At 37.0% G+C, this 27,308-nt stretch overlaps 1 protein-coding gene across 10 annotated transcripts in view; it reads left to right on the top strand.

Annotated features, from left to right (window-relative positions):
* The window catches only part of ZNF638 (zinc finger protein 638), a 138,066-nt gene extending 125,173 nt beyond the window's left edge, over positions 1–12,893 (top strand). For 5 of the 10 annotated variants that reach the window (XM_047851989.1, XM_047851988.1, XM_047851992.1 and 2 more), the window contains 8 exons: positions 2,294–3,518; positions 4,116–4,181; positions 5,801–6,755; positions 7,263–7,382; positions 10,064–10,162; positions 10,883–11,001; positions 12,573–12,634; positions 12,733–12,893. In XM_047851989.1, the coding sequence (XP_047707945.1) occupies positions 2,294–3,518; positions 4,116–4,181; positions 5,801–6,755; positions 7,263–7,382; positions 10,064–10,162; positions 10,883–11,001; positions 12,573–12,634; positions 12,733–12,763 (2,677 nt within the window). In that variant the 3' untranslated portion in view covers positions 12,764–12,893. The other 5 variants (XM_047851990.1, XM_047851996.1, XM_047851994.1 and 2 more) reach the window with 5 other exon arrangements.
* The last annotated feature ends 14,415 nt before the right edge of the window (positions 12,894–27,308 follow it).

The raw sequence follows: 27,308 nt of genomic DNA on the forward strand, positions 1-27,308 counted from the left end.
AGATACTTATATCCTGGATGTCTTTCCTATTTCTTTTTTGTGCCATTTCCCAAAACTTGACTGTGTATTCCTTTGATCTTTAAAAGGGTTTTTTTTTTTTTTTCATACTTCGGTGTTAATAATTCATTTATTTGACATCTCAAATTGACTCTCCAGGCTAACTTGATGAACACGGAGGCTTTTTCCCATATTAGCCAGAAAACTAGATGTTAGTTTTTGGTAAATGAAATCTATGAAGAAAGCACTATAATTTTAAAAGACAAATGCATATAAACAAACGTCGTATTAAGCCATTTATCTAAGTAGGTCCATGCTCTCTGAAGTATGGAACTGCATAGTGATTTGTATAAAAGATAATGGCTTTTTTTTGACAAACCTTAAATATGGTAAAGTGGAAGGACTTACTATGTCCTAGAGCCAGGAATCAACGTCTCCATTGTTTTCCTTTAGCTCAGTAGATTTGGTGTTTTTGTATAGCTCTAATTTATAAAGCCTTTAGTGTTAATGGTTTAGTTCTATAATGAGGCAGGAGTTTGAATTTAATCTTCTTTATTGAAAATGAGTCTTGTAAATTTAAAAATGAAAGCTTACATTTTGAGAAGCAATTATTTACATAACTGCTATAACTAAATGTCACAAGTTTTTCTTATCTTTGTCATATTTGTACTTGGCCACAAGTTTTATTTTGACTAGTTTGAAGGATTTGGAACCCTTAAAATCAGCCATTGGTATTTTTGAATATAAGGGATGTGAATTATTTCAAATAAAAAGTTTTAAACCCTTTCAGCATATAAAGGAAGGTTATATAAATGAATAGAATACATACGGATTAAAGTCTGTCGTTACTGACTTTTGAACTTAAATTTCTCAAATTCTGCCTTTATAACTTTTCATCAAGAGGTGTTTCTCCAATCTCTTAGAACATTTTTTTCCTTTGGAAGTTTAAACTTAACCATCTTTGGAGGAGAAGACCAGTTTATTGTCTCAAATGATTAGACCCTGATACGGTAGCACTTACTTTTTCCAAAGTTTTGAAATGTTAACATCTCAGGACACTGATACGCCTCATCTTGCATTAACTAAAAGATATATAGCCATCCTCTGAGAATCATATCGAGCAGATGTCTCATCCCCTCCTTCCTTGAAAACTAGGAAGAAAAAAACCAATATTCTTTACTATGAGGTATTGAAATGGCATTCTGATGTCTTCCTCTAATGTACTGCTTCTAATGTAATTAAGTGGATGTATTTGTTACATTTGATTTGTTTTGATAGCATTGCTTTGGAAGCTCAGATTTTCCTTGTCATTCTTCAAGATAACCTCTGATCTATGGAACATTAATATGAAAAGTTATTCTGTCTCTGTCTCAGTGAAAGAAGTTGAATTACAGAATCACATACACTTTTGTTTACTTTGGATTTAGGAAGACCACAGTGAAAAAAGATCAATTATATATACTTGCCATGCATTTTCTCCATTTCTTCTGAACAATTTTACTTAAGACTTCAGAATTCTAAATTATTCTTCTGTAACTGGAAAGATTTCTTTTAATATATACTTTCTCACTCAGGTAGCCAAAGGCACATACTCTATGTTAAGGTGATTCTATTAGTTTTACCTCTAACTTTGAATCCAATAGAGTATTTAAAAGATACTTCCAAAGAAAGATTTCTTTTACGTATTACTATTAGTAATAAATACAGTTCTTGGGAAAAACAAATCTGTCTCACATCCAAAAAAAAAAAAAAAAAGAGTTGACATGGTTAAGAGCATAGCCTTCCTCCCTACCAGTTTCTTTTTCTGTTCATTTTAGGTAAGATTCACTTAAAATTTTAAATTTCAATGCATGGATTATTAGTTTCATTGTAGAACTATACATATATTTTATTATTTTAGTTAGCACTCTTGGGAAGATCTTAATAATTTGAGATGTCTCACATTCAGCCTTCTCATGTCTAGTGCAAACGTGACCCAGAAGGAAAAAAATTGGTTAGAAGAATTTTATCAGTGATCATAGTTTTGTCATTATTTCCTTTGAACTAAGAAGAAATCTTCAATGCAATGGAGGATCTTTTTAAAAATTTTATATTGTTTACATATTTATGTCAAAACATCTTTACCATTTTAATGCCTATTGGCTGGATTTCCCAGTGCTTATTACTAATGCATCAGGAAGTCTTAACAATTGGCATCAACAGGATTATTTATAATGGTTGAATTCTCATCATAGTTTGATTTTTGTTTGTGTTTTTGTTTGTGTTCTTTTTTTTGTTTGTTTTTAAATACTTTTAGCCCTGACTTGAAAAACAGTCCAGTTGATGAAAGTGAGGTGCAAACAGCAGCTGATAGTCCCTCTGTTAAACCTAGTGAGGTTGAAGAAGAAACTGTTCCCAACATTGAAACAGAAACTTCTGTACAGCTGGAAGAACCTTGTGTGGAGGAACCTGAAAAAGCACTATGTGACTCTGACTTTGCTATTGAAACGTTGGAAGTTGAAACTCAAGGAGAAGAGGTCAAAGTGGAAATTCCTCTTGTAGCATCCACTCCAATCAGTATTGAATTATTTACTGAAAATGTAGAGGAGTGTGTTTTAAATCAGCAGGTGTATACCAGTGACTTTGAGAAGGAAGAGGCAGAAATTATTAACCCTGAAACAGAATTATCTACATCTGACAGTGCATTTATAGAAGAAAGGAACATTAAAGGAATTCTAGAAGAATCTCCAGCTGAAGCAGAAGATTTCTTTTCTGGGATTACACAGTCTATGATAGAAGCTGTAGCTGAAGTGGACAAACACGAAACTGTTTCAGAAATAGTACCATCTCCTTGTGTTGTGGCCTTAGTACCTGGAATTGCCATTGGGGATGAGAAAGCAGTGAACAAAAAGGGAATTCCTGAGAAAAGTAACATGGATGAAAAGGAGAAGAATGAAATTAATAGTAAGGAAACCAGAATGGATCTGCAGATAGGAACAGAAAAGGCTGAAAGGAATGATGCTAGGATGGTTGCAGAGAAGTTGGAAAAGATTATGGCAGCAGTGAAAGAAAAGCCTGCAGAAAATGCTGTGATCAAGGCATACCCAAATAAAGGAATGGGTCAGGCCAACAAGCCTGATGAAACTAGTAAAACTAGTATGTTGGCTGTATCAAATACATCTAGCACTAAATCAAGCATCAAGGCCGGTATGGTCTCCTCTCCAAAGGCAAAAGCTACAGCTTCAAAATCTGAAAACCAGAAAAGTTTTCTAAAATCTGTACTCAGAGATCAAATAAATGCTGAAAAGAAACTTTCAGCCAAGGAATTGGGTCTCCTTAAACCTCCAAGTGCCAGGTCAGGCTTGGCTGAAAACAGCAATAAATTCAGACCCACTCATTGCGGTGTTACCAGAGGAGGCAGTGGAAGGATCTCAGCCCTGCAAGGCAAGGATTCTAAACTGGATTACAGGGATATTACAAAACAATCTCAGGAAACAGAGGCTAGACCTTCCATCATGAAACGGGATGACAGCAACAATAAGGTGAGGAGGGTAGGAAGAATGGCTCAGTGTATCTTTGAAATAGCTCTGCTGTGGTAGCTTTGGAGTAGGAGATGTAATCTTGTTTTGTACTTTCATCTCCTCACTCCATTCCCAAACTCAGTTTCTCTTAATGATTCCATCGAGTTAAGCCAATAGACATTTAAATAATAAGCTCAAGTTAGTAATTTATTAACAGGTTTGAAAAACGTTATTTGGATAAAATGTGGTCAGAAATATAACTGGTTTAAAAAAAATTCTGCAGTGAATGTCCTGAGGTGACTTAGCACTCTGCTTCTGAATGGGAAACGGTTTTCTTTCTTAAAGTGAAGCTTCCTTTATCAGCTTACTGATTGCCCAACTTAGACATTGTGGCTATAGGGAAGAAAAGATCAATAAAACAATTTAACTACAGCTTACAGAGATGATGCCTGTACTGTTAAATGATTGTTGACTTAGTGTGCTATACCTGTTAACTGTTTGCATAATTAAATGTGTTTGGATATTGTTTGGTGTTTGGATTCTTTTTTTTTTTTTTAAGGACATTAATAACATAGTTGTAAATTCTGTTTTTCTATATTTTTTTACTTAATGTTTCAGACTTTGGCTGGGCAAAACACTAAGAATCCTAAAGGCACCACTGGTAGAAGTTCCAAATCTAAAGAGGTAAGAAACAAGTCACTAACATTAAGCCTTCTATTCTGTCCTTCAACAGAAGAGTTCATCTGTGGTGTAACTTGTGTCTCTCCTGTAATAGTCAGTTTGATACAGAGCAAGGGACAGGAATGAGATACCTTTTTTTTTGACCCTACCACCAATTTGTTTTTTGACCTTGAGCTAGGCTAAATGGTTTGTGTTCATGGTGCAGGGCAAAAAATTAGGCAGGGGTAGGAAGGGAATTAAAATAGGAAAATCCCTCCAATCTTATATTGATGGCAATAGGTTATAAACAGAATAAAAGCACATGTGTAAAGAAGACCGGTGTTTGACTGGGGTCCTTGCCATTCTGTGGAACTTGCAAACAGGTCTTCCTTTTGAGATGCTCAATTTAACCTAACTGGATGGGCTCTTAAGATTTACTTTCCTGGTACTAAGTTCTACTGCCAAATAAATGTCTTCTTTTTGTTGTTATTGTTGTTTGATATTTTAGGTTTCCTACCATGCATAAAATATTTTTTTTTTAGTCATTTTATTTTTTTCCCCTGGTAAGGGATGATTTGGGGCCTATTTTATTCAGGGCAAGGAGAAATGGTAGTAGTTTAAGAAGCAGAAGTAAGGATAACAGTTATTTCTGTTGTCTTAATAAGTGGGTATTACAAATGCTTACATGTCCATTCCCTCCCCCACCCCCTTACTGAGTGTATGTTCTGATGTCATTATATATACTAGTAATTGATTGTTGATAGCATACTAAGTTTGTAGGAGGCCTGTTGGGGATTATTTTCTTCAGTATTAACACCATTTTTCAAATTACAGATACTGTTTTTTCTCTCTCTCTCTCTGTCTCTGTCTCTTTTAGAATTAAATTTTGAAAGAGAGAAAGTGTGTGCAAGTGAGGGAGGGTCAGAGGGAGAGACGGACAGGATCCCAAGCAGGCTCCATGCTCAGTGTGGAGCCAACATGGGGCTTGATCTCACAATCATAAGATCATGACTTGAGCTGAAATCAAGAGTTGAACGCCTAATTGGCTGAACCACCCAGGCGTCCCACATACTGTTGTTGTGTTTTTTTTTTTTTTCCAAATGCAGTTGTATTTGACATTAAGTCTTACTTAGTAAGAATAAACTTCATATTAATGCTGTATATCTTAATTGGTTAATGGAGCAATCTACTTAGCTATTTACTTTCCGGCTACATTTGAGGTACTTTTAATAGTCTGATAAGTCTCCTAGAACACTTGTTAGGTAACATTTAACAGGGAACAGTAAATTCTTTACATTGTTGTAATTGGTAAGTGCTTTTAAGTATAGTATTTTTGTGTTTCATATTTCAAAACTCGTATATCACTTAGGAAATAATTGTAATCTTACTGAAATTAAGTAAAGGTGAAAGTAGGTTGATCTTGTTAAGATTTTACCTTTGGTGTTGTTTATTATGAATTAGAGCTGATTCATTTGTGGGGCTTTAAAAACTAGCTTCTTTCAGCCTATAGGAAATTTCTTTGCCCTGAAATTCTCACAGATGATCCTTCATGCACATTTACTGAGATTATTTGGAACCTGACCAGTTGTTGGTATCTGGTTCTGTTCACAGTTCTGTGATTTTTTTTTTAATCTTTTCAACAGGAATCATCATTTCCATTTAATTTGGATGAATTTGTCACAGTAGATGAGGTTATAGAAGAAGTAAATCCTTTTCAAGCCAAGCAGAACCCACTAAAGGGAAAAAGAAAAGAAGCTCTGAAAAATACCCCTTCCTCTGAACTTAACTTAAAGAAGAAGAAGGGGAAAACTTCTGCCCCTCGTGTTGTTGAGGGGGAATTATCTTTTGTAACATTGGATGAGATTGGGGAAGAGGAAGATGGAGCTGCACATCTAGCACAAGCTCTAGTCACTGTGGATGAAGTAATTGATGAAGAAGAAATAAATATGGAAGAAATGGTAAAAAATTCAAATTCACTTCTTACGTTAGATGAGTTAATTGATCAAGATGATTGCATTTCCCATAGTGAACCTAAAGATGTTACTGTACTGTCAGTGGCTGAAGAGCAAGATCTCCTCAAACAGGAACGCTTGGTAACTGTGGATGAAATTGGAGAAGTTGAGGAGATACCTTTAAATGAATCGGCAGACTTAAGTTTTACCACTTTAAATACTAAAGGAGATGAGGGAAATACTGGAAGGGATCCCATTGGGTTCATTTCTTCCCAGATGCCTGAAGACCCTTCTACCTTAGTTACTGTAGATGAGATACAGGATGACAGCAGTGATTTGCATTTAGTGACTTTGGATGAAGTAACTGAAGAGGATGAAGACTCCCTGGCAGATTTTAACAACCTTAAAGAAGAGCTTAATTTTGTTACTGTTGATGAAGTTGGAGAGGAGGAAGATGGAGACAATGATTTAAAAGTTGAATTAGCACAAAGCAAAAATGACCATCCCACAGATAAAAGGGGGGATAGAAAGAAGAGAGCTGTGGACACAAAGAAGATGAAGCTTGAAGCCTTGTCCCACATTGGTCCAATAAATGAGAATGTTATGGAAGAAGATCTGAAAACCATGATTGAAAGACATTTAGCAGGTAGGTATTTAGAAGTGGTAGTTTTTCTGCTTTATGAGGGGATTTCATTTACAATTTTTAAAATAGATGTTGCAGCATTACTAATTTTTCCTGTGTTAATATAAGAAGTCAACAAGCAGTTATATGGCCAGTGATACTATCCAAAGAAATGTGTGCAAGTTCACAGATTTCTTTTAACTATAGAGCACACTTTGTCCCAAGTTATCGTACCTCAAGAAAAGATGACAAAGCTGGAAAGCAAACTAGAGTGCCCAAATTAGAATTGGAATGAAAGTGGTATATTTGTGTTACTGGAAAACACAGCTTTTGATGAATAGAAGGATGTTATTATACCAGACTGCTTCCCAGTTTTTCCTTAGATTTAGGATTTAGAAAAATTTGTAAAGGTACCATTTCACTGTCAAGTAATATTTTGATGGTATAGAGTAATAGGTTTAGCTCACTTTAGGAAGATCAAAATAATTTCTGAACTAAGAATGGCATGCTATTACTATAGCAATAAATTAGACTTTCTCTTTAAAGCTAAAACGCCAACCAAGAGAGTTAGAATTGGGAAAACACCACCATCGGAAAGAGCTGTTGCGACAGAACCAGTGAAAGGTGAAGAGGCCTTCCAAATTAGTGAAGGTAAAGCAGGATTGATGGAAGTGGGGAGGAGTGTAGAAAGTAACACAACGCAAGGTGGTCATTGAAATTCCAAAGGTCTACCATCTAAGAAGAAAAGTAGAAAAGCAGTGAAATAGAGTTGGGGGGGTGGGGGGTGAGGCAGAGAAGGCAGCCTTACCTGGATAAAGATTTTTGTCTTTGTAACTTGAAGATAATGGAATATAATAGAATGGGATAACAGAATAGGAGGCAGTCCTTTTATGATAGAATATGACAATAAAACATGACAATTTTGTGGAAATGATACACAAAAGATTATTCTGACCATGTTGCAGCCTCAAGTAGAAATCATTGCTTAATTCTTATTTGTGGGCCCAGATCCCTTGCTTTGTGGAGGCTGCCAAGCAGCTAGCCAATGGATTAAACAAGGTGTCTAAACATTGATAAAATTTATGTTGAAACAAATAAGGATCAGTGTCTAGTGAGAGTGAATACTCTAGTCACTCAACAAATATTTGTCACTGTGTCTATTATATTCAGAGCAAAATTATAAAAAGGGTAAGAAAAAACACACAGTTCCATGTCTCAAGTTAACTGATTCAGAGAGTTAAAGCAAAAAATCAACTACTAGGATGACTTTAAACAGCACTACAAGGTATTCTTTGTACCATTCTTATTGATGTACCCTCCTTGCCCTCTTGCTTTTCTGTCCTGTCTTTAAGGAAAAACTACCAACTGTGATCCAGTCCAAGTTCATTGAATCTGATCTAAGCTGTGCCCTCAGTGCTGCTTCACAGTCTGTTCTAGGCCTCTTTTCTTCTCATTTCCTAACCAGATATAATAGGGGTCTTTTCCCCACTCTGTATCACCTACTGCATTACCCAGCTTATTCCTCCCTGGATAACCTTGCTTTCATTTCCATTTACCAGAGCAAATAGAGTATCTCCCCTGTCTACCAACTTGTATTTGATCTACCGTGGCACCTCACATATAAAATATGGCCAAGTCTTTCCCATTAAAAAAAAAAAAAAAACATGCCCTTAACTTGGGAATCCTTCTGGTTCCCACCCCTTCTCTTTGCTTTCAGTGCGAAGTATCTGGAAGGAATCACCTGTTTTCACTTCTCATTAAACTGAATGTATTTTGACTTCTTTCTAATTCACCTTCCTGAAATTGATGTTGACAGAGAACCCCCCCCCCCAGCTTGATTTATTGTTTTCTTTTCTTCCTAATTTGGTTTTATTTGACCTCTCTGCATTATTCGTTACTATTGTTCATGTCTTTCTTGAAGCTCTCTCCCATGGCTAAGTGGGTACTCTTCCTTCTTTGTGTGTTCTTCTCCATAACTTCTCCTTGATACAAAGCTATAGTTAGTAGTTTGGTAATCTGACAAATAGCTCCTAGCATGATTTCATATGAGTGTTTTTCTCCCAGGATTTCTGTTTGCAACTACCAGCTTGTCTAGAACTGCCTCATCTCAGCTGAAGAATAAAGATGACTTATATACTGTTTATATAACAATTTATTTCTGTTAATGGACAATACATTTGACAAAAGGACCTAGCAGAAGCAAAAGTAATTTTCTAAATAATTTTAAACCTAAAATAATTGTTCTAATCTATTTAAATAATTTTATATAACATATATTTTTAATATTACAAGATAAATGTAGCTGGAGCAAATATGTTTGAGAAAGTTTATTATTACTCTGGTGAGGGAATAAACTTTTGTAGGAAGAGACTACAGGCTATTTTAATCAAGTCAAGAAAAGGGAGAGCCTTTTTTAATTGACTCTTTAGGACTTGATGACTTGTAAGACACCAGGAATAATGATTTCATAGTTCCTGTCCATCCCCTCATATTTGTTGAAGAGTGGCCCAGTTGCATGGAGAGACACTGAACTTGAAGTCACAAGCTTTGGTTCTAGCCTCTGTCCAAGCCTTGCGACCTTGGGCATGCCTATAGTTTCTTGTGTCTTGGTTTTGCTTTCTCCGTCTCTGAAGACATAGGGATAATGATGATTTGACCTGCCTATCTCACACAAGATAAATGCTAAGTAGATGGTGTATATGTGAAGGAGATTTGTCAACTACCACAGTAACAGTAAGGTATTACAGCTACTGAGGGTAACCAGGATTGCTTGGAACCAGTTCCCATTTTTGTTTTCCCCCAAGATCATATTATGCAGAGTCTGCTAACATTGAATGTTTCTCACATATTACTTTGCGGGGCTTTAACATTTGTAATTTCACTTATGATTCTGTCTGACAAGGGTCTTGTCTGTCAGTTTAGGCTCAGTTTTTCCTGATTGGAAGAGCCTCAGTACAGGGCATCAGAATTATTTTCTGCCCATGTCTTTTCCTCCTTAATCCACACTCTTTCCCAGCCCAACCCAGCCCAACCCAGCCCTTTAACATACTCTAGTTAACTCTTGATGGTAATTATAGAACTTGGGCTTCTTCCATTACCATTTAAGTTCTTTTGAGAGCAATATATAAACAAAATATGCTGTTAGCTTTTGTCCATTTATTCCTAACATTGAAGAATCTTGGAATTGTGGTCAAGTGGGATTAACCAAGGAAGGTTTACTTAGAGAGATGAACCATAAGTTAATCTTTGAAGGCAGGGACTATCTGATGTTAGGTTTATAGGCTGTAAGTCTATTTTGAATAACTTTTTCCTTGAAAATTTAATGATTTTAGTTGATGAAGAATCTGCATTGAAGGATTCAGAACCAGAACGAAAACGTAAGAAGATTGAGGATTCTTTAGGGAAATCAGTGGTACCTGATGTTCCCGAAGGTAAAAATAAACATGACATTTTTCCTTCTCCATATGAAATAAAAGTTCAGTACCGTAGTAAGCGTTCTGTTGTTTAGATAACTAATGCAGTAACCTTGCCTAGATGATTATTTAGAGTAGAAATTCACATTGGCATTTCTGAAGACAGTTTATTAGGCCTAGCAAGGTTTTTTTTGCATTCTGGGAAATGTCTCTTCTTGTATTCCTGTACTTCATTTGCTGCTATGGAAAGAATTGAGTTATACTTGCCCAGGCAGAAATTTCAGTTAAATAGACCATGCTGAAAAGCTTGGCTGGCAAACTGTTTTGTGGCCAGCTAAAATGAGCTAAGGAGCACCATATTTGTTTACCCAGCATATTCCTCAAGCAGTTACCCATCGTTCTGCCTCTTTTTTTCTTGATTCATTTTAATAGGATTCCAAAAAGGTTTATTTCAAAGGTTTTTAGATTATTTTCCAGTAAATTGCTATTCTGAAGTAATGTCATGGTATCCTGGAGGCTCTGGAATATTATAGAATCCATTCAAAGATAGAGACATTGGTTTTGTGATTAAAAGCTTAATTGCTCTTGATCCCTAGGTACATAGCCGTATATATTATGTTTATATGTAAATATATATTGTGATTAGCACGTTTGTTGTGTTTAGATAAATTAACACAGCTATAGATAAATTATTAATTTTCCTCCACTCTCTTCCCCCCTCTTTCTGCCATCCTCTAGATTTGGACTTTCTTGTACCGAAGGCTGGATTCTTCTGTCCAATTTGTTCCCTCTTCTACTCAGGTGAAAAAGCAATGACAAATCACTGCAAGAGTACACGTCATAAGCAAAATACAGAGGTAACTCTTTTTTTTCTTAACATCTCATGAAATTCTTCAGGGGGTAGTATTATAATCAAACTGCTTAAGTGTCCCCCCAAAATGTACATTCTTTCCCTTTGGGAGAACTTTTGAAGGTTTGTACCTGTTCATTCCTCTTCAGTTCAAAAGTACAGTCTTCAGTGTACCTTGCCAGGAACTCCGAGTCTTTATTCCTTTTCCTCTGGCAGCATTCCCCAGAGTAGATTCTGCAGGTCATTAGTCCCATGTGATGCTCCATTAAAGTGTGGGAAACCATGTATTCTGATGGCCTCTTGCAGAATCATGGACACATAGCTTTTTAAATTTTGTGAATTGTCTAGTCAGAATCTGCTAAACTTTATTTAACACATTCCCTAAATGGATTTAATCACAACCCCTCTCCCCTTTTTAAAATTGTACTCATCTTTAGGAAGCACTACTTTAGAGAATCATCATTAACCATAGTTGAAGCAGTGTTTCTGATTCCTCCGGAATCTTTGAGAGTTGTTTTATATATCCTCTACCTTGAATCTGGCATCAACACTGCTCTAACATTTATTGAGTTGTTATTTGCTGGAAGCATATTTACTCCCCTTGTCAATTCTAGGAGGTGGATGGTGTCATTCAAAATGTACTTTTAAAATTTTTTTTTAAATTTTTTATTGTTCCAGTTATAAAGATCAGGAAAACAGGCTTAAAGAGTATCTAAACCCAAGTATCTAGTCCCAAGTTCACATAGCTAGTTCATGGCAGACCTAGGATTTGAAGCTAGCTCTGTTCTATTCTGGCCTCAAACCCTTAACTGTTACGCTCTACTACCTGTGCTCTTAACTTTATCATGTCATTTTTCCATTTAAAATTTCCACTGGCATTGTATTACATTTGGAATAATATCCAGACTTCTTCTTGTAGGGCTATGAAGATCTGATTCCTGTTTCTCTGATCTCACTGTTATTGCTCACTACCTTTCAGTTTTCCTAGCTCTCTTGGCTTTCCTTTTCATACATGAAAGGCCCCTTTGCTGCTTTTGTACCTTTGTATCACTGTTCCTTTGCTGTCTCCCAATGCCACTTGTATAGCCACCTCTTCCCCATCATTTAGCTAAATCTGAATTCCAATATCAACTTCCCAGAAAGGGCTGTGCTTAAGAAAGACCTAGCTGAAGTACAAAACTCCCTCCCACTTCCAAAAAGAGTCAACCTCGATCACTTACCTTATTGTATTTCTTTCCTTTATAGTGCTTACCAGCACCCAAAATTGTCTTGTTTATTTATTCTTTTATTATTTCTCTTCCCCCATTAGAATGTAAGCTCCATGAAATAAAGGGCCTTACCTATCTTGTTGACCACTGAATCCCCAAGCACCAAGCATAATGCCTGGTATATCATAAATATCAGATGACTGGTGAATGGAAGGAAAGAATGTTAATGTAAGGCAATGTGTTTCTAATCTTTATTTTGTAGGATCAGGCTCTTTTAAATTGTAAATTCAGTGAAATATATTAGATACGTTTGTATACAGAGCAAAGCTACATCTAATAAACATTTTATATTGCAAATTGCTTTTAACAGAAGTTCATGGCCAAGCAAAGAAAGGAAAAGGAGCAGAATGAGGCTGAAGAAAGAAGCTCTAGGTGATTGGGGGAAAGGGGAAGGACTTCATTAGAAATTCGTTTAGGGTCCAGTTGATTTGTGTATTTTTGTTATCATTAATTTGTAATTTTTGTTTCAGAAGCAAATATTCATGTTGTACAAATTTCTGATTGCCCTTGATGTGGAGAGACTGATGGGGAAAGTATGATGGGTTTGATTTTTATATCAAATCATCAGGCATGGAGAAATATCTTTTAGAAGTGTTAAAATAAATGTTCCTACTGTATATTTAAAATATCATCTTGTGTTTGTGGCTGATTTTATTAAAGACTTGGTTGCCTCTGATTTCAGACAGGAGACCGCTGTGACTTAGGATGTTTGGGGATTCTTCGTGTATTACTGGAAGTCATAGCATAGCAGGGTTTCACTTTGCTTCAACCATTCATATATAGGTCAAAGATTTCTTAAAACTCCCATTTTTTCTGGATAAAATAACATTACAGCAAGTTTGACCCAGGTAAGTTTAAGTAAAATTGCAGCTTTTAATGTGTTAGGGAGATACTTTTTTCTGCTTGAAGTAACATCTGTTTCTGCCAGGACCTATTTAAGATAGCTTCTAGCAAGTCATTTAGTATTAGCTTGAAACTACAAAAACCAAGCAGCCTGTACTTCTGTGGACCATAATACAGTTGCTTTTTAAACCATTTGAATTTGTATTTAATATGTTTGTAAGAGTTGCAAAGGTGCAAAAAAATAATTCAGTGGATTATTAGGTGCTGGACATAGCCCTGTACTGTAAATTTTTAGATTAGGCATGCTTCAAACATAGGCCCACTGACTTTGAATTGCTTTAATACCAGATTTCGTAACTTTTCCAAGATTAGAGTACACCAGTTAATAAGAGAGAATGAATGGAAGGAAATGAAAAACTACTACTTTTTTGGGGTTTTTTGTTTTTTTTAATTTTTTTTAATTTGAGAGAGCACCAGAGTAGGGGAGAGGGAGAGAAGAGAGACTGGATCTTAAGCAGACTCCACGCTCAATGTAGAGCCCAATGCAGGGCTCAGTCCACCGACCCTGTGATCATGACCTGAGCCGAAATCAAGACTCAGACGCTCAACTGACTAAGCCACCCAGGCGCCTGAAAACTACTACTATTTTCGATCTCTTACTCCCATCACAGCACATTACCTCACAGTGAGCGAGAATGAGGAACAAAAAGCAGCAACTTTTTGTTGCCCACTAAATTCACTGCACACCCAGTTCAGGCTTAGCCACAGCTTGAGCAAAATGACAAACTGTTACTACATGCCATAGACTAATGAATGGGGTGGGGAGAGGGATAGCTTATGAATGCCATCTGTCTATTGTAATTAAAACCTGATTGGTGAGTGAGGTAGTAAGATGGAGAAGAGCTATTAAAAGGTTGGAGAATAAGGTGCCAGTGAGCTAAAGCAGTATAGTCAGAATCTTTTCCTTAGGCCACTCTGAAGCTTTTAAAACCAGAGATAGTAAGAGCTTTAATCTTGTCTGAATCAACTTTGGAATTAAAAAAATTTCTTTATTAGCGTTTTTATTTATTTTTTGAGAGAGAGCATGAGCAGGGGAGGGGCAGAAGAGAGAGGGAAACACAGACTCCAAAGCAGGCTCCAGGCTCTGAGCTGTCATCACAGAGCCCAACTCGGGACTTGAAGTCATGGAAGCCACAAGATTATGACCTGAGCCGAAATCAGACGCCTAACCAGCTGAGCCACCCAGACACCCCTCAACTTTGGAATTTAATCTTAAAATTTTAAGTGTGAAACTCTTCTGTCAAATTGGTTACATGGAAATTGGGATTCTAAATTAGAATAAAAGGAACTCCTAAAGCATAAAAGTGATAGGGATGATTTTTGTTTCATTCTAGTGACAGGTGTTGATGGTTAGTAAACCATATATAAACCATGCTATACTTAGTAAATCATGTTCCTGTCTGCTGCTTATTGTTCTTAAGACTGGCAATTTTTAGGGTTCCAAATACAAAAGAGTTTTGTGTTTTTCTAAAAATAAAGACTCTTTGCATATAATTTTAGAATTGTTGTATACTTTTTTCAGAAAACCTTGCAATACCTCCATCCTTTATTCACACTATACTTCATCATATATGTAGCAGTTTTTGCTTACTAGTTGGTTGGGGGATATAATTGATTGCAGTGTACTTTTTTAAATTTCTATCATTTCATCATCTAGACACCAAAGCAATAAACGATTGCATTCAACACCACTTCTAATAAAAATTTCTAGGTTTTAGGGGCGCCTGGGTGGCGCAGTCGGTTAAGCGTCCGACTTCAGCCAGGTCACGCTCTCGCGGTCCGTGAGTTCGAGCCCCGCGTCAGGCTCTGGGCTGATGGCTCAGAGCCTGGAGCCTGTTTCCGATTCTGTGTCTCCCTCTCTCTCTGCCCCTCCCCCATTCATGCTCTGTCTCTCTCTGTCCCAAAAATAAATAAACATTGAAAAAAAAAAATTTTTTTTTAAATTTCTAGGTTTTATTACCCTTTCTGGCACAGAATGCTGTGGAAATTTTCTGCCTCTCCAAAACTGTTCCTTTGAATTCTTGAAAAAAAAATGAGAGCCAAGTTTTTAAGATTTAAAATTTTTGTTTTAATAAGATTTGGTTGTGGAAAATACCAGGCATATTGAAGAAAATAGGATAATTTACACATATATACTAATTATGTAGTTTCAATAATTATGAACTCAAAGCTGAATATATGTATCTCCACTCGTACCTCTATTTTAAAGTAAATCTCAGCATGTCAGTTTACCCATACATATTTCATTATGTGCTTTTTAAAAATAAGGATTATTTTCATGTAACCAATAACATCATTAATGATATCCCTTATTTAAATCCAGTTCAAATTTTCTAATGTTTCATAAATGATTTTTATTTTATTATATACTGTGTTTGAATCAAGGTCCAAATAAAGTCCATACCTTGTGACTGTTTTGATAGGTCTTTTTTCTTTAATGTATGTTTGTTTATTTTCGAGAGCGAGTGAGCCCAAGCCGGGGAGGAGCGGGAGGAGCGCAGAGATAGGGAGGGAGGGAGGGAGGGAGGGAGACAGGGAGACAGGGAGACACAGATTCCGAAGCAGGCTCTAGGCTCCTAGCTGTCAGCATAGAGCCTGAAGCAGGGCTTGAACTCAGGAACTGTGAGATCATGAGCTGAAGTCAGATACTCAACCAACGGAGCTACCCAGGCACCTCTAATAATTTTAAAATGGGGTTTGTATGTTTCTGCATTTCTTAATTTATTAATTTATTTGGTATTATAAAGAATAATAATCTGATGGATTGGAAATGGGGGGTGGGGGAAGGAAAGAAAAATTAAGCTGATCCCTCACATAATTTGAGAAACACTGCTGAAGTGTTCCTCACAGTTTAGATTTTGTTGATTGCAGCCTTGTAGTGCAATTTTAGTATATTCCTCTATCCTATGATATCCTTTGAATTTGTGGTTGAATATGGAAACATCAGAATTTGGTTCTTTTTCTTTTTGTTAAGACTGCTTCTGGTGGTGATGTGATCTTCCTGATCAGGAGGCACAAAGTATCTGATTGTTTTCTTTAGGATTTTAGTAGCAGTTGATGCTTAAAGTTTAGATGTATATTTTATTCATTGAGGGTTGCAAAATGATGATATTTTAATGTATATTCCTTGTATAAGCTGGAATACTCTTCTGAAAAAAGAAACTTGTCTCATCTGCTTTTTAGTTACTTAGTGGTGTCGTTTGTTTAAGAAAGGCATGATGCAGGGGGTGCCTAGGTGGCTCATTCTGGTAAGCCTCCACCTCTTGATTTCGGCTCAGGTCATAATCTCATGGTTCATAGGTTCGAGCCCTGTGTCGGCTCGGTATTCTTTCCCTCTCTCTCTGTGCCCCTCCTCTTCTATCTCTCTCTCTCTCAAAATAAGGAAAGGCATGACAGGGGTGGGTGGCTCAGTTGGTTAAGCGTCCAACTCTTGATCTCACCTCAGGTCATGATTTCAAGCATGGTAAATACTGATGCTTTTCCTTAATCATTTTTTTAAGATGAGTTGCTGGCACCCACCAACTATGGTAAGTTCTTTTATTTAAGTATTGAACTCCTGAATTTTAACATACTTGATGTTGCATACCTTTGCAGTAGTAGTCTTATTGATGGTCAAATGGTCGTAGTTTGGGCCTTTTTGATAGGACTCCTCATTCCTTTTAACAGGACACTACTAATTTTCAAAGATTCCTTGTTCTCCGTGTATAGATACATTGCAGGCTCACCTTGTACACTTTCTGCCCCAGACCTGAAGTTAGCCATTTCTTTAAGGAATAGTGGCTCCTTAGGATGCTTATTGCTTCTGTTGTGGTTGTTGCTTTTCAGTGGACAGAGCTTGGAAATACGTGTTTTGTTTTTATGATAAAATTCATCATTATACTCTTCTGGCTCAAATACAGGACTTTCAGGTTTCTATTTATCTTTTTTTTTTTTTTTTTCTTTTTTGAGAGAGCACACACATAAGCAGGGGAGGGTCAGAGGGAGAGAGAATCTTAATGCAGGCTCCATGCCCAGCACAGAGCCTGATGCAGGCATGAATGGATGTATAGCGATCGTTGGATGGATGGATGGATGGATGGATGGATGGATGGATGGATAATGGGAAAACTCAAAGACATCTATCTAACACCCTAACTGCAGTGATTTCTTCCCCCTATGGGAGTGATAGAATGCCTTTTCTTTCTTCCTTTTTTTTTTTTTACATTTTAGTGAGAGAGCGAGGGAGAGGAGCATAAGGGTGGAGGGCAGGGGCAGAATCTTAAGCAGGCTCCAAGCTCAGTGCAGAGCCTGATGCAGGGCTCAATCCCATAGCCTTGAGATGACCTGAACCAAAATCAAGAGTCAGATGCTCAACTGACTGAACCACCCAGGTGCCCCATCTCTTCCATCTTAAATCTAGATTTATTTGTCTTAATGTCAGGTATTGTAAGTCGCAAGGACCTCCGATTGATGGAATTAAACTATCAAAATTGCTTATCTGTATCATACATCAGAAAAACAATACTGAGACCACAGCCAACAATGTGATTATTAAAAAGTTTAAAATACTTTTTCAGTTTTGTTTTTATCCTTAGGGTATATCCTAAGAAGAATATATATTTAAATTGCAGAGCTTTCTAGTCACCTGGATAGTTCTTTAGTAGCTCTGCTACCTTGTAAATTACCATTGAGGTTCATTTCTTTATTTTATTTTTTATATTTAGGGGTTACATTTTAAAATTTAATTTTATGTTACATGAAGCATTTCATGGTTCTGAAGTCACAATTTTTTTTTAATGGGGAATGAGCAAGAGAGGGAAGAACCCCAGAACAGACCCTGCTGCAGGGCCTGATCCCACAAACCTTGAGATCATGACCTGAACTGAAGAGTCGGGCACTCAATCAGTTAAACCACCCAAGCGCCCCTAAAACCAAACTTCTAAAACAAGGTATAGTCAAAGAATTGTAGCTTCTCTCATTCTATCTTATTGCCTTCCTCCCTAATATAAATAACTTCCTTGCTGTTCATTTTGCAATATGTTTTTTATATATGTAAGCAGATTCATATCTATGGGATAATCAGTTTTTAATAGCTATGTCTTTATAATGATTGTTAATCTATAAGGGGAACCAATGAAAACAACAACAATAGAGGTTGAAGGGAGAGGAGAGCTAGGAAATACCCGAATCCTCTATAAACCTAGGAGAAGGAAATTTGCCAGATGCTGAACTATAGGTCACAAAACGAGATAAATTACAGTAAGCTCCATGAGCTAAGGGAAATTCACCTTCTGATAAAACTTTAGGATTTTTTTTTTTATAAGGGGTAGTTTTTATAAGAAGACCTAAAAATTTAAAATGAAAGGTGGGGAAAAGGGTAACTTCTTCTTTGCCACAGAGTTCATAAAAAAAGAGGAGTAAGGTGCTATGATGGACTCCCTACTACTTTACTCTGACATCTATAAACCATCAGCAAAACATTACAGGCTTATGAGGTAGGTGGTGAACTTAAGTGTATATGTAGTGCATGTATGTATATAAACCATGTTCTTGTTCAAGGCTTACATGAGAACATGAACATAGAAAGTAACTTGACAACATTACCTGTGCTAAATACTCACTGAGTGGTATAGATCTCAGGAGTTAACATATGGAGAAGTAAAAGAAATGGTAACAATTAAAGGAGGGGATTAGAGACTACGATGGAATTACACTGTTACAAGTTTACATTATTTCTAAAGTGGTATAATAAGATAGACTGTAATTAGTCAAGGATCTCTACCATTTAAAAATGCAAATTGAGGGGTGCCTGACTGGCTTAGTCGGTGGAACATGCAACTCTTGATCTCAGGGTGGTGAGATCAAGCCCCACACTGGGTATGGAGCCTACTTAAAATAAAAAAATTTTTTTCAATGCAAATTGATATGGTTAAAAAGTCAAGAGAGGAGCTAAAATGGATTACTAAGAAATAGTCTAACCCAAAAAAGACAGGAAAGGGAGAATAAAGGATTGAAGAGACAAATAGGAAACTTACAGAAAGATGGTAGACTTATGCCCAACCATATCAGTAAATTTATTAAATGTCAGTAGACTATACATTCCAATTAAATTGAAGTGTTAGGCATGAACTGGAATTCATTGGTTAGCACGTCCTCTCTCTGCCAGCATCTTTGCATTCTACTTGGGCCCTAAACCTTGGAGATGAAGGATTTGCTTTTGTTAAACTGAAGTTTCTTACCAAAAAGTTATATATATAACCTGTGAGGAAACAACTCCAGTTACTGTAGATATGTAAAAAACTTGTGTGAAGTAAAGAATTTTCACTTACGTAAGGTGAGCTCATTTCTCAAACTAGACATTGGAACTGGAGTCAGGGTTGAAAAAAAGTACACAGTACAGTGTGGCTGGTAGTTTTTTCTCATAACCTAGGAGTAGGTGAAAATATGAATCCTATTCATGTGCTGGACAGTGTCCTTCATGATTTTGTAGCATTCTCACTTAATCCTCAAAATAATTCTAGGAAATAGATGCTGTGGTAATTTGCATTTTATTTATGAGGAAGCAAGCTCAAAGAGATGGTCACTTGGTCAGGACCACACAGCTAGTAAGTGATAGAACTGGGACTGGCAGCCAGTGAATCTTACTCCAGACCCATGTTCATTCTACCTCCCCCACCACCCAATCCCCACCCCCAGCATTCTGCTCATCATGTCAGGCCTCTTGGGGTCACAGGGAAGAGAAGTTCATAAATAAACAGCAATGTAGCTGAATTGGCAGGACTTGGGGATCAGAGAGGGAGGAAAGATGGTTTTCCTTGAATGAGTGTGGAATACTTTGTTTCAGTTACCTGCAAAAGCATTAATGGATAAGGTGAGAAAACCCTGGTAGCTCATTGGTGGAAGTGGTCTCCGGTCTCCAGTAGGGTGGGATATTTTATCACTAATACTGTTTAGAATTGCCTGTAGCAAATGGCAATGATAAAAAGATGTAGTCAGTTCTGCTATTTTTAAGTTCTCTACAGGCTGTATCCTTTATTTGCTTTTATGGAATAGACTGTATCTATTGATCTGCCTTTAGTACAGCACTATAGAGCAGTGGAACCTTCTGAGCCTATCCTGACTTACCAGGGAAGGCTTCTGGGTGGCCAGGAAGGGCACTTGGGGTTTGCTTGTGCCTTTTTGTAAATACTGGCCAGAGGCTTGGGTGGATATGTGACTAAGGCACTACCTCTCATAAGGCAGCGAACATGGTCCCATGGCCCTGTGGCCCCAGGTTTGTGTAAGCCCCTCAGTTGATCTTAGTCTATATTAAGGATCAGAGAAATGATGCCTAGTCTCATACAGTTACCCACAGGGACTAGCTGGAAGCTGCACTCAAGTGTTACCTGCACTGTGATGGCGTTGGAGTCTGGGACTTCTTCATTTTGAGTCCTCCCAACTCTTTAGACCTGTTGGCCACCACCTCCTTGAGGCAACCCTTCATGTTGAGCTGCCCTGGCCAAGGAAGGATAGGATCAAGGGACTTCAGGGAGGTTGCAAAGGTGAGGTTCTAACTTTGGCACTGAGGTACAGTTACAGAAATGGCCCCATATTTTGCTCTGAGCTGGTGAGTCTTGTTAAGTGATACCTAGCCAGGTTTTCCTCTCAAGAATAAGCCTAGCTACCTTGCCAGGGTGATTTTCTAGTTTGAGCCAGGAGAAATTTGCCCAGCACTCTTGAGAAAGGAGAGTCCTCCTTTGTAGAAACACAGAAGCAGCCCTATTTCTAATATTTGGTATCCCTAAGCACTGGCTGCCATCCTGCCACCATATGGGTCTCCAGGCTTTAGGAGAAATATATGCCATGGCCAGTGAAGCAGAGAAACAGGACATACCTAGGCCCAGGATGGCATCCTTATGTTACTAGATCAATGAACACAGAAGCCACTCTATCTTGAGATTTCCTGTCCTTAAGAGCTAATCTCTTTCTTTAATGTTTTTAAGTCTATTTTGTCAGGGTTTCTCTTGAATTTATATGGCTTTTGGTGTTGAGTTAGGGAATTTAAACTTTAATCCATGGTCAGAAAATTTGCAGAGGTTTTTGAGATGAAATCCCCTGTTTAAGTGAAGTCCCATTTATACATGCCATCTACTTCAGTGCTGATGGAACAGAACCGTTTAATTTCCATTTTTTGTATAATGTGATACTGCTGCTTTTCTTACTCATTTGTGGCCAGTGTCCAGTAGGCTCGTGCCCTTGTTCATCTTTCCACCATGCCCCAAACATCCTCACAGTGCCTCTGTCATGCCCCAGGGACAGCCCTAATCTGTTTCCTCTGCACTCCCATCTGATTTCTTAGGACTTCCACACTAACTAGGGTTTTTAGTCTACTTTGTTGTGGCTTTCTCAGCAGCAGAAGCTTGATGCTGAGGGGAACTTCAGAGGTTCCCAAGGCCAGTCCTTAAATGTTTGTAGTTTCTTCATGACATTCCCACCACTGGCTATTCACTGAAGGAGTATTTCCAGGTTCTGGGTGCTTCCACTATGGCCAGTTCCATTTTTAGATGATTTTAGTTACTATAGTTCTCTCCCTAAAATTTAGATCTTAAAAACCTAGAGGTGTAATCCAAGAGAAAAGTTAATCAGCCCAGAGTCCTTTAGGTTAGAAACTGTTAGATATTTTCTGTTTGCCAAACCAGATTCACTCTCCACTCTTTTCCATCCTGCTCTCTGCCCCAAGAGGCTAACCCATGTGGACCCCATACTCCTCACTTCTAACTGGATTTGAACAATTGAGCAGAGCAGGAGATTGAACAGAGGAAGTGAGGTCAAGGTATTTCTCCTGGTTCCCTGAAGGATCACCTCATTCTGGCTTTGTTCTTCAACCGAAGATTAATGTTTACATCCAGGTCACATTCTTTATAGGACTCTCCATCTGGTTCTAGTAACTAATAACTGGTGTTTCTAGTCCTTGTGTGCTGAAGTACCAGTTGTGGTTCTCCTACAGCTTGTCCATACCTTTATAAATAGTCCTTTATTAAATGTCCCTCAGGTTACCTATCAGTGTGCCATCTATTTCTTATTGGGACCCTGTTAGAATAATTGGTACTGACCTTTAAAACTGAGCTAACATTAATTTAAAAAACAAAAAAAAGGACTGACTATATTAATATTAGACTTCAAAGCAAAGTAAATTAGACTTCAAAGCAAAGTGTATTACTAGAGACAATAAGGAACAATACATGATGATAAAAGGATCAATCCACCAAGAAGATGCAGCAATTTTAAATGTATATGCATCAAACCACAAAGATTCAAAATACATGAAGCAAAAACTGATAGAGCTAAAAGGAGAAATAGACAAATTCAGTTATAATTGGGAGCTTCTAACTCCCAGTTGTCTAACAGACAACTTCTGTCACCAACTGATAGAGCTGCCAGAGGAAAACAGCAAGGATATAGAAGAACTAAACACTATTGAATCAACAGGATCAAGCTGACATTTATAGAATATCGAGCAATAGTAGAATGCACATTCTTTTCAAGTACACACTGGAAGATACATGAACATAGGCTATAATCTGGGATATAAAATATTGACACAGTTAAAAGAATTTCAATCACACAGAATACATTCTATGACGATAATGGAATCGAGCTGGAAATCAATAATAGAATGATAACGAGAAAATCACAAAACACTTGGAAAGTAAACACATTTATAAATAATCCACGAGTAAAAGAAGTCTCAAAAAATGTGCAGAAATGAATGAAAATGAAAACATTAAAATTTTTAGAATACAGCTAATAAATTCCTGGGGAAATTTATAGCAGTGAGTGCTTACATTCTAAAGAAAGATCAAAATAAGTTCATAGCTCAAGAAACAGAGCAAAATAAACCCAAAGCAATCAATGAAATAACAAATCAATGAAGTTAAAAAGAGGAAAATGAGGGGAAAATTATACATAATTAGTTTCTCAAAAACAAAATATTGATAAACCTGTAACAAGATTAACAAAAATAAGACAAACTACTAATACCAGGAATGAATATCACCACAGATCCTGCAACCATTAAAAGAATACTATGAACAACAGTGCTCAAATTCAACAGCTTTGATAAATGGACAAATTTCTTGAAAATTACAAGCCATTTAAACTAAGCCAAGATGAAGTGGAGTATCTGAATAATTCTAAAATTGAATTTGTAACAAAAACACAATCTCTTCCAGAAAATTGAAGAGTGAATATTTCCCAATTCATTTTCTGAGTGATTATTCCAGATATGCAAGGCTGGTTCAGTATTGGAAAATTAATCAGTGTCATCCGCCATATCAACAGGCCTAAAGAAGGAAAAAACTGTATGATATCAATTGATTCAACACCTAATCATGGTAAATGTGTGTACATTAAAATAGAGGGCAACTTCCTCAATCTCATAACGAGGATTTACAAAAAACAAAACAAAACAAAAAACTACAGCTAGCATCATACTTAATGTTGAAAGGCCAAATGCTTTCCCCTCTGAGGATGTCCATTCTCACCACTGCTGTTCAACATAGTACTGCAAATTCTTTCCAGCCTCCGAGAGAAAAAGAAGGCACACAGATTGGAAAGGAGAAATAAAACTGTTCTGTGGAGTTGACATGATTGTCTACTTAGAAAACTCCAAGAAGTCTATAATAAAAAGGCTCCTAGAACTAACAAATGAGTTTAAGATCTAAGATCAACATAAGAGTTAATTATATTTTGGGGCACCTGGGTGGCTCAGCCGATTAAGCATCTGACTTTGGCTCAGGTTATGATCTCGCTGTTCCCAAGTTTGAGCCTCTTGTCAGGGCTCTGTACTGACAGCTCAGAGCCTGGAGCCTGCTGCAGATTCTGTGTCTTCCTCTCTCTCTGTCCCTCCCCTACTCGCACTCTGTCTCTCTCTCAAAAATAAATAAACATTAAAAAAAAAATTTAAGTTAGTTATGTTTTCTATATACTGACAACGAATAATCAAAAGCCAAACAATTTTTAAATGCAATACCATTTACAATTGCTGCAAAGAATATTACTTAGGTATTAATGTGCCAAAACATGTATAGGATTTGGGTAATGAAAATTATAAAATGATGAAAGAAATTAAGGGAGACCTAAATAAGTGGATTTATTATGTTCATAGATTGAAAAATTCAACATAGTCAAGATATTAATTCTCTGGGATGCCTAGGTGGCTCAGTCGGTTAATGTCCAACTCTTGATTTCCAACACACCAGTCGTGAGATCCAGCCCTGCATAGGGCTCTGGGCTCTGCACTGGGCATGGAGCCTGTTTAAGATTTTCTCTCTTCCTCTCCCTCTGCCCCTCCCCCACTCACACTCGCTCTTTCTCTCAAAAAATTTAATTAAAAAAAGATATTAATTCTCCACTAATTCTATAGATTTTATGCAGTCCTGTCAAAATTTCAGCAATGTTTTTGTAGACCTAGACAAGCTTTTCCTAAAGTTTACATTGGATAGGAAAAGCCCTAGAATAGCCAAAACAACTTTGTAAAAGAAGAATGAAGCGAAGGAATCAGTTTCCAACATTAGGACTGAGTTAATAACATGTAGTGATCAAGAAAGTATGGTACTAGCAGGGAGGAAGACACAGAGATGAATGGAACAAACCTGGAAATAGATCCACACAAATACACCCAATTAATTGTTTACAAAGAAGCAAAGGCAATTCAATGCAGGAGGAGTAGCCTTTTCAGAGCACCATCAACACATTCATAAGCAGAAAAAATGACCCTCAATGTAAACTTAACACCTTCTATTAAAAATTCAAAAGGGATTGTGGATTTAAATGTAAAACTTACATAAAATGTAAAATAAAACTTTTAGAAAGGAGCATAAGGAAGGAACAATCTAAAATCTAGCACTTGGCAAGAAGTTCTTGGGCTTGACACAAAGTGGAATCCACAAGAGGAAAAAAATGGATAAAATGCATTTTATCAAAGTGAAAACTTGTTCTGCCAAAGTTTAAAAGGATGGGATTCTAGACTAGCAGAAAATATTTACAAATCACATATCCAAAAAAGGCCTAATACTTAGAATATATAAAGAAGTCTCAAAAACCTTAAAAATCCAGTTAGAAAAGCAGAAGACAAGACTTTATACTAAAGGGGACATCTAGATTACAAACACATGAAAAGACGATTAACATCATTAGCTGCTGGAGAAATGTAAATTAAAATCACAATGAGATATTTATTATTACACAACTATCAGAATGGCTAAAATGAAAAATAGTGATAATACCAAATGCAAGGGCTCAAAGAAACTGAAATATTCATGGGAATGTAAAATGACACAGCAACTCTGGAAAACTGACAGATTCTTTCAAAACTAAAAATGGACTTACCATATGACACAGCACTTGAACTCTTGGGCATTTATCCCAGAGACACGAAGACTTATTTTTACACAAGAACTTGTACATGAATATTCACAACAACTTTATAATAGTCCCAAACTGGAAACTACCCAAATTTCCTTCAATGGGTGAATGGTTAAACAAACTGTGGTACATCCATACTATGAAATACCATTCAACAATAAACTATTGATACACACAATAACTTGCATGAACCTTGAAGAAATTATGCTAAATGAAAAAAGCCAATCTCAAGATATGTATACCACATGGTTCCATTTATGTAACATTCATTAAATAAAAATTACAAAGATGGAGAACAGATTAGTTATTGACAGATTGAGAATAGGAGAGACTATAAAGGGGTTATTAACAGGAAGGAATCTTGTGATAGCATGACTGAGTATTGCAATCATGGTCTTTATGCAAGGCTACACATAACAAGACTGCATAGTGCATATACATATATAAATGCAATTATAACTGGTGAAACTTTAAAAGCTTTATGGGTTGTACCAATGCCATTTGTTGATTTTGTTATAGTTCTATAGTTGTTTATTAACATGGGAGAATTAGGGGAAAGGTACACAGGACTTCCCTGTACGTTTCTTTGCAACTTCCTGTGGATCTATAACTATTTCAAAATTAATAGTTTTAAAAAATTGGATTCTGGGGTTGCATTGATCATATATTCAAGGAGTATATGGGTAACCTTTTTGCCATGGATGAATAGGACACAGTGATCTATGGTGTGCACTGTCACCACAGTTATTCAAATGATCACCAGTGGCATCAGGGAAAGTACAAAGTGCAGGTAGAGGGCAGGCATTGGAAGACCAAGTATCTGTGGCACTTAAGTGACAATAGTGATTTATTAAGACTGTAGAATCATTTGGTTCTTATGGCCCCAGTGAACATATTTAGGGAAAAAGAAAGTTATGAACGTATGATTAGAACCAGAAAGCCTCTAAGACAGCTTTGAAGGAGTTCCTCATCTGGTATCACAGGGCAGGTAAGGGTGAGAAGTCCCTGACATGACACATTCCCCTTGGGTACCTGCTAACCATTTGGTAGCTGATTGACTATATTCAACTCCTCCCATCATGGAGGGAACAGTGCTTTGTCCTCACTAGGAATATACACATGTTTCAGGTATGGATTTGTCTTCCCTAAACTTGGGGGTTCTAGCAGTACCACTGTTTGTGGACTTACGGGTAGACTTTATCATCATGGAATAACACCCAACATAACTTTGACAAGGAGATACACTTTTTGGTAAATGAACATATGGACCATGGGCTCATGCCTACACACTTTACAAGTTTTACCATGTGCTCTACCACCCAGAAGCAGCTGGCTTGATAGTTAGAATGACCTAAAGACTAGTTATGACACAAGTTGGAGATAACACCTTGGGATGTGTAGGTGTTGTCCTACAAATGCTTTATATACCTTAGACAGAAGCCAGTATGTAGAACCATCTCACCCATGGTTGAAATGTATGGGTTTGGGAACTAAGGAGTAGAAGTGGGAGTGCTGCCCCTCACTATTAAACCAACTAACCCACTTGAAGGATTTCTACCTACCTGTAAAATCCAGGATTGTTATTTCTCCATGACCTTGGCCTCAATCTTTTTGGAAGTCCAAGTATCCAAAAAAAGAATGCATACACAAGACATAGGGCATGATTCTAATGAATTGGAAGCTGAGGCCACCCTTTCACCTTTTGGGTTTACTCATGCCACTAGACCACGGGAAGGAAAAGAATTTATTGTACCTGATA

This window comes from Prionailurus viverrinus, chromosome A3, assembly GCF_022837055.1.
Source record: "Prionailurus viverrinus isolate Anna chromosome A3, UM_Priviv_1.0, whole genome shotgun sequence".
Classification (NCBI taxonomy): Eukaryota; Metazoa; Chordata; class Mammalia; order Carnivora; family Felidae; genus Prionailurus; species Prionailurus viverrinus.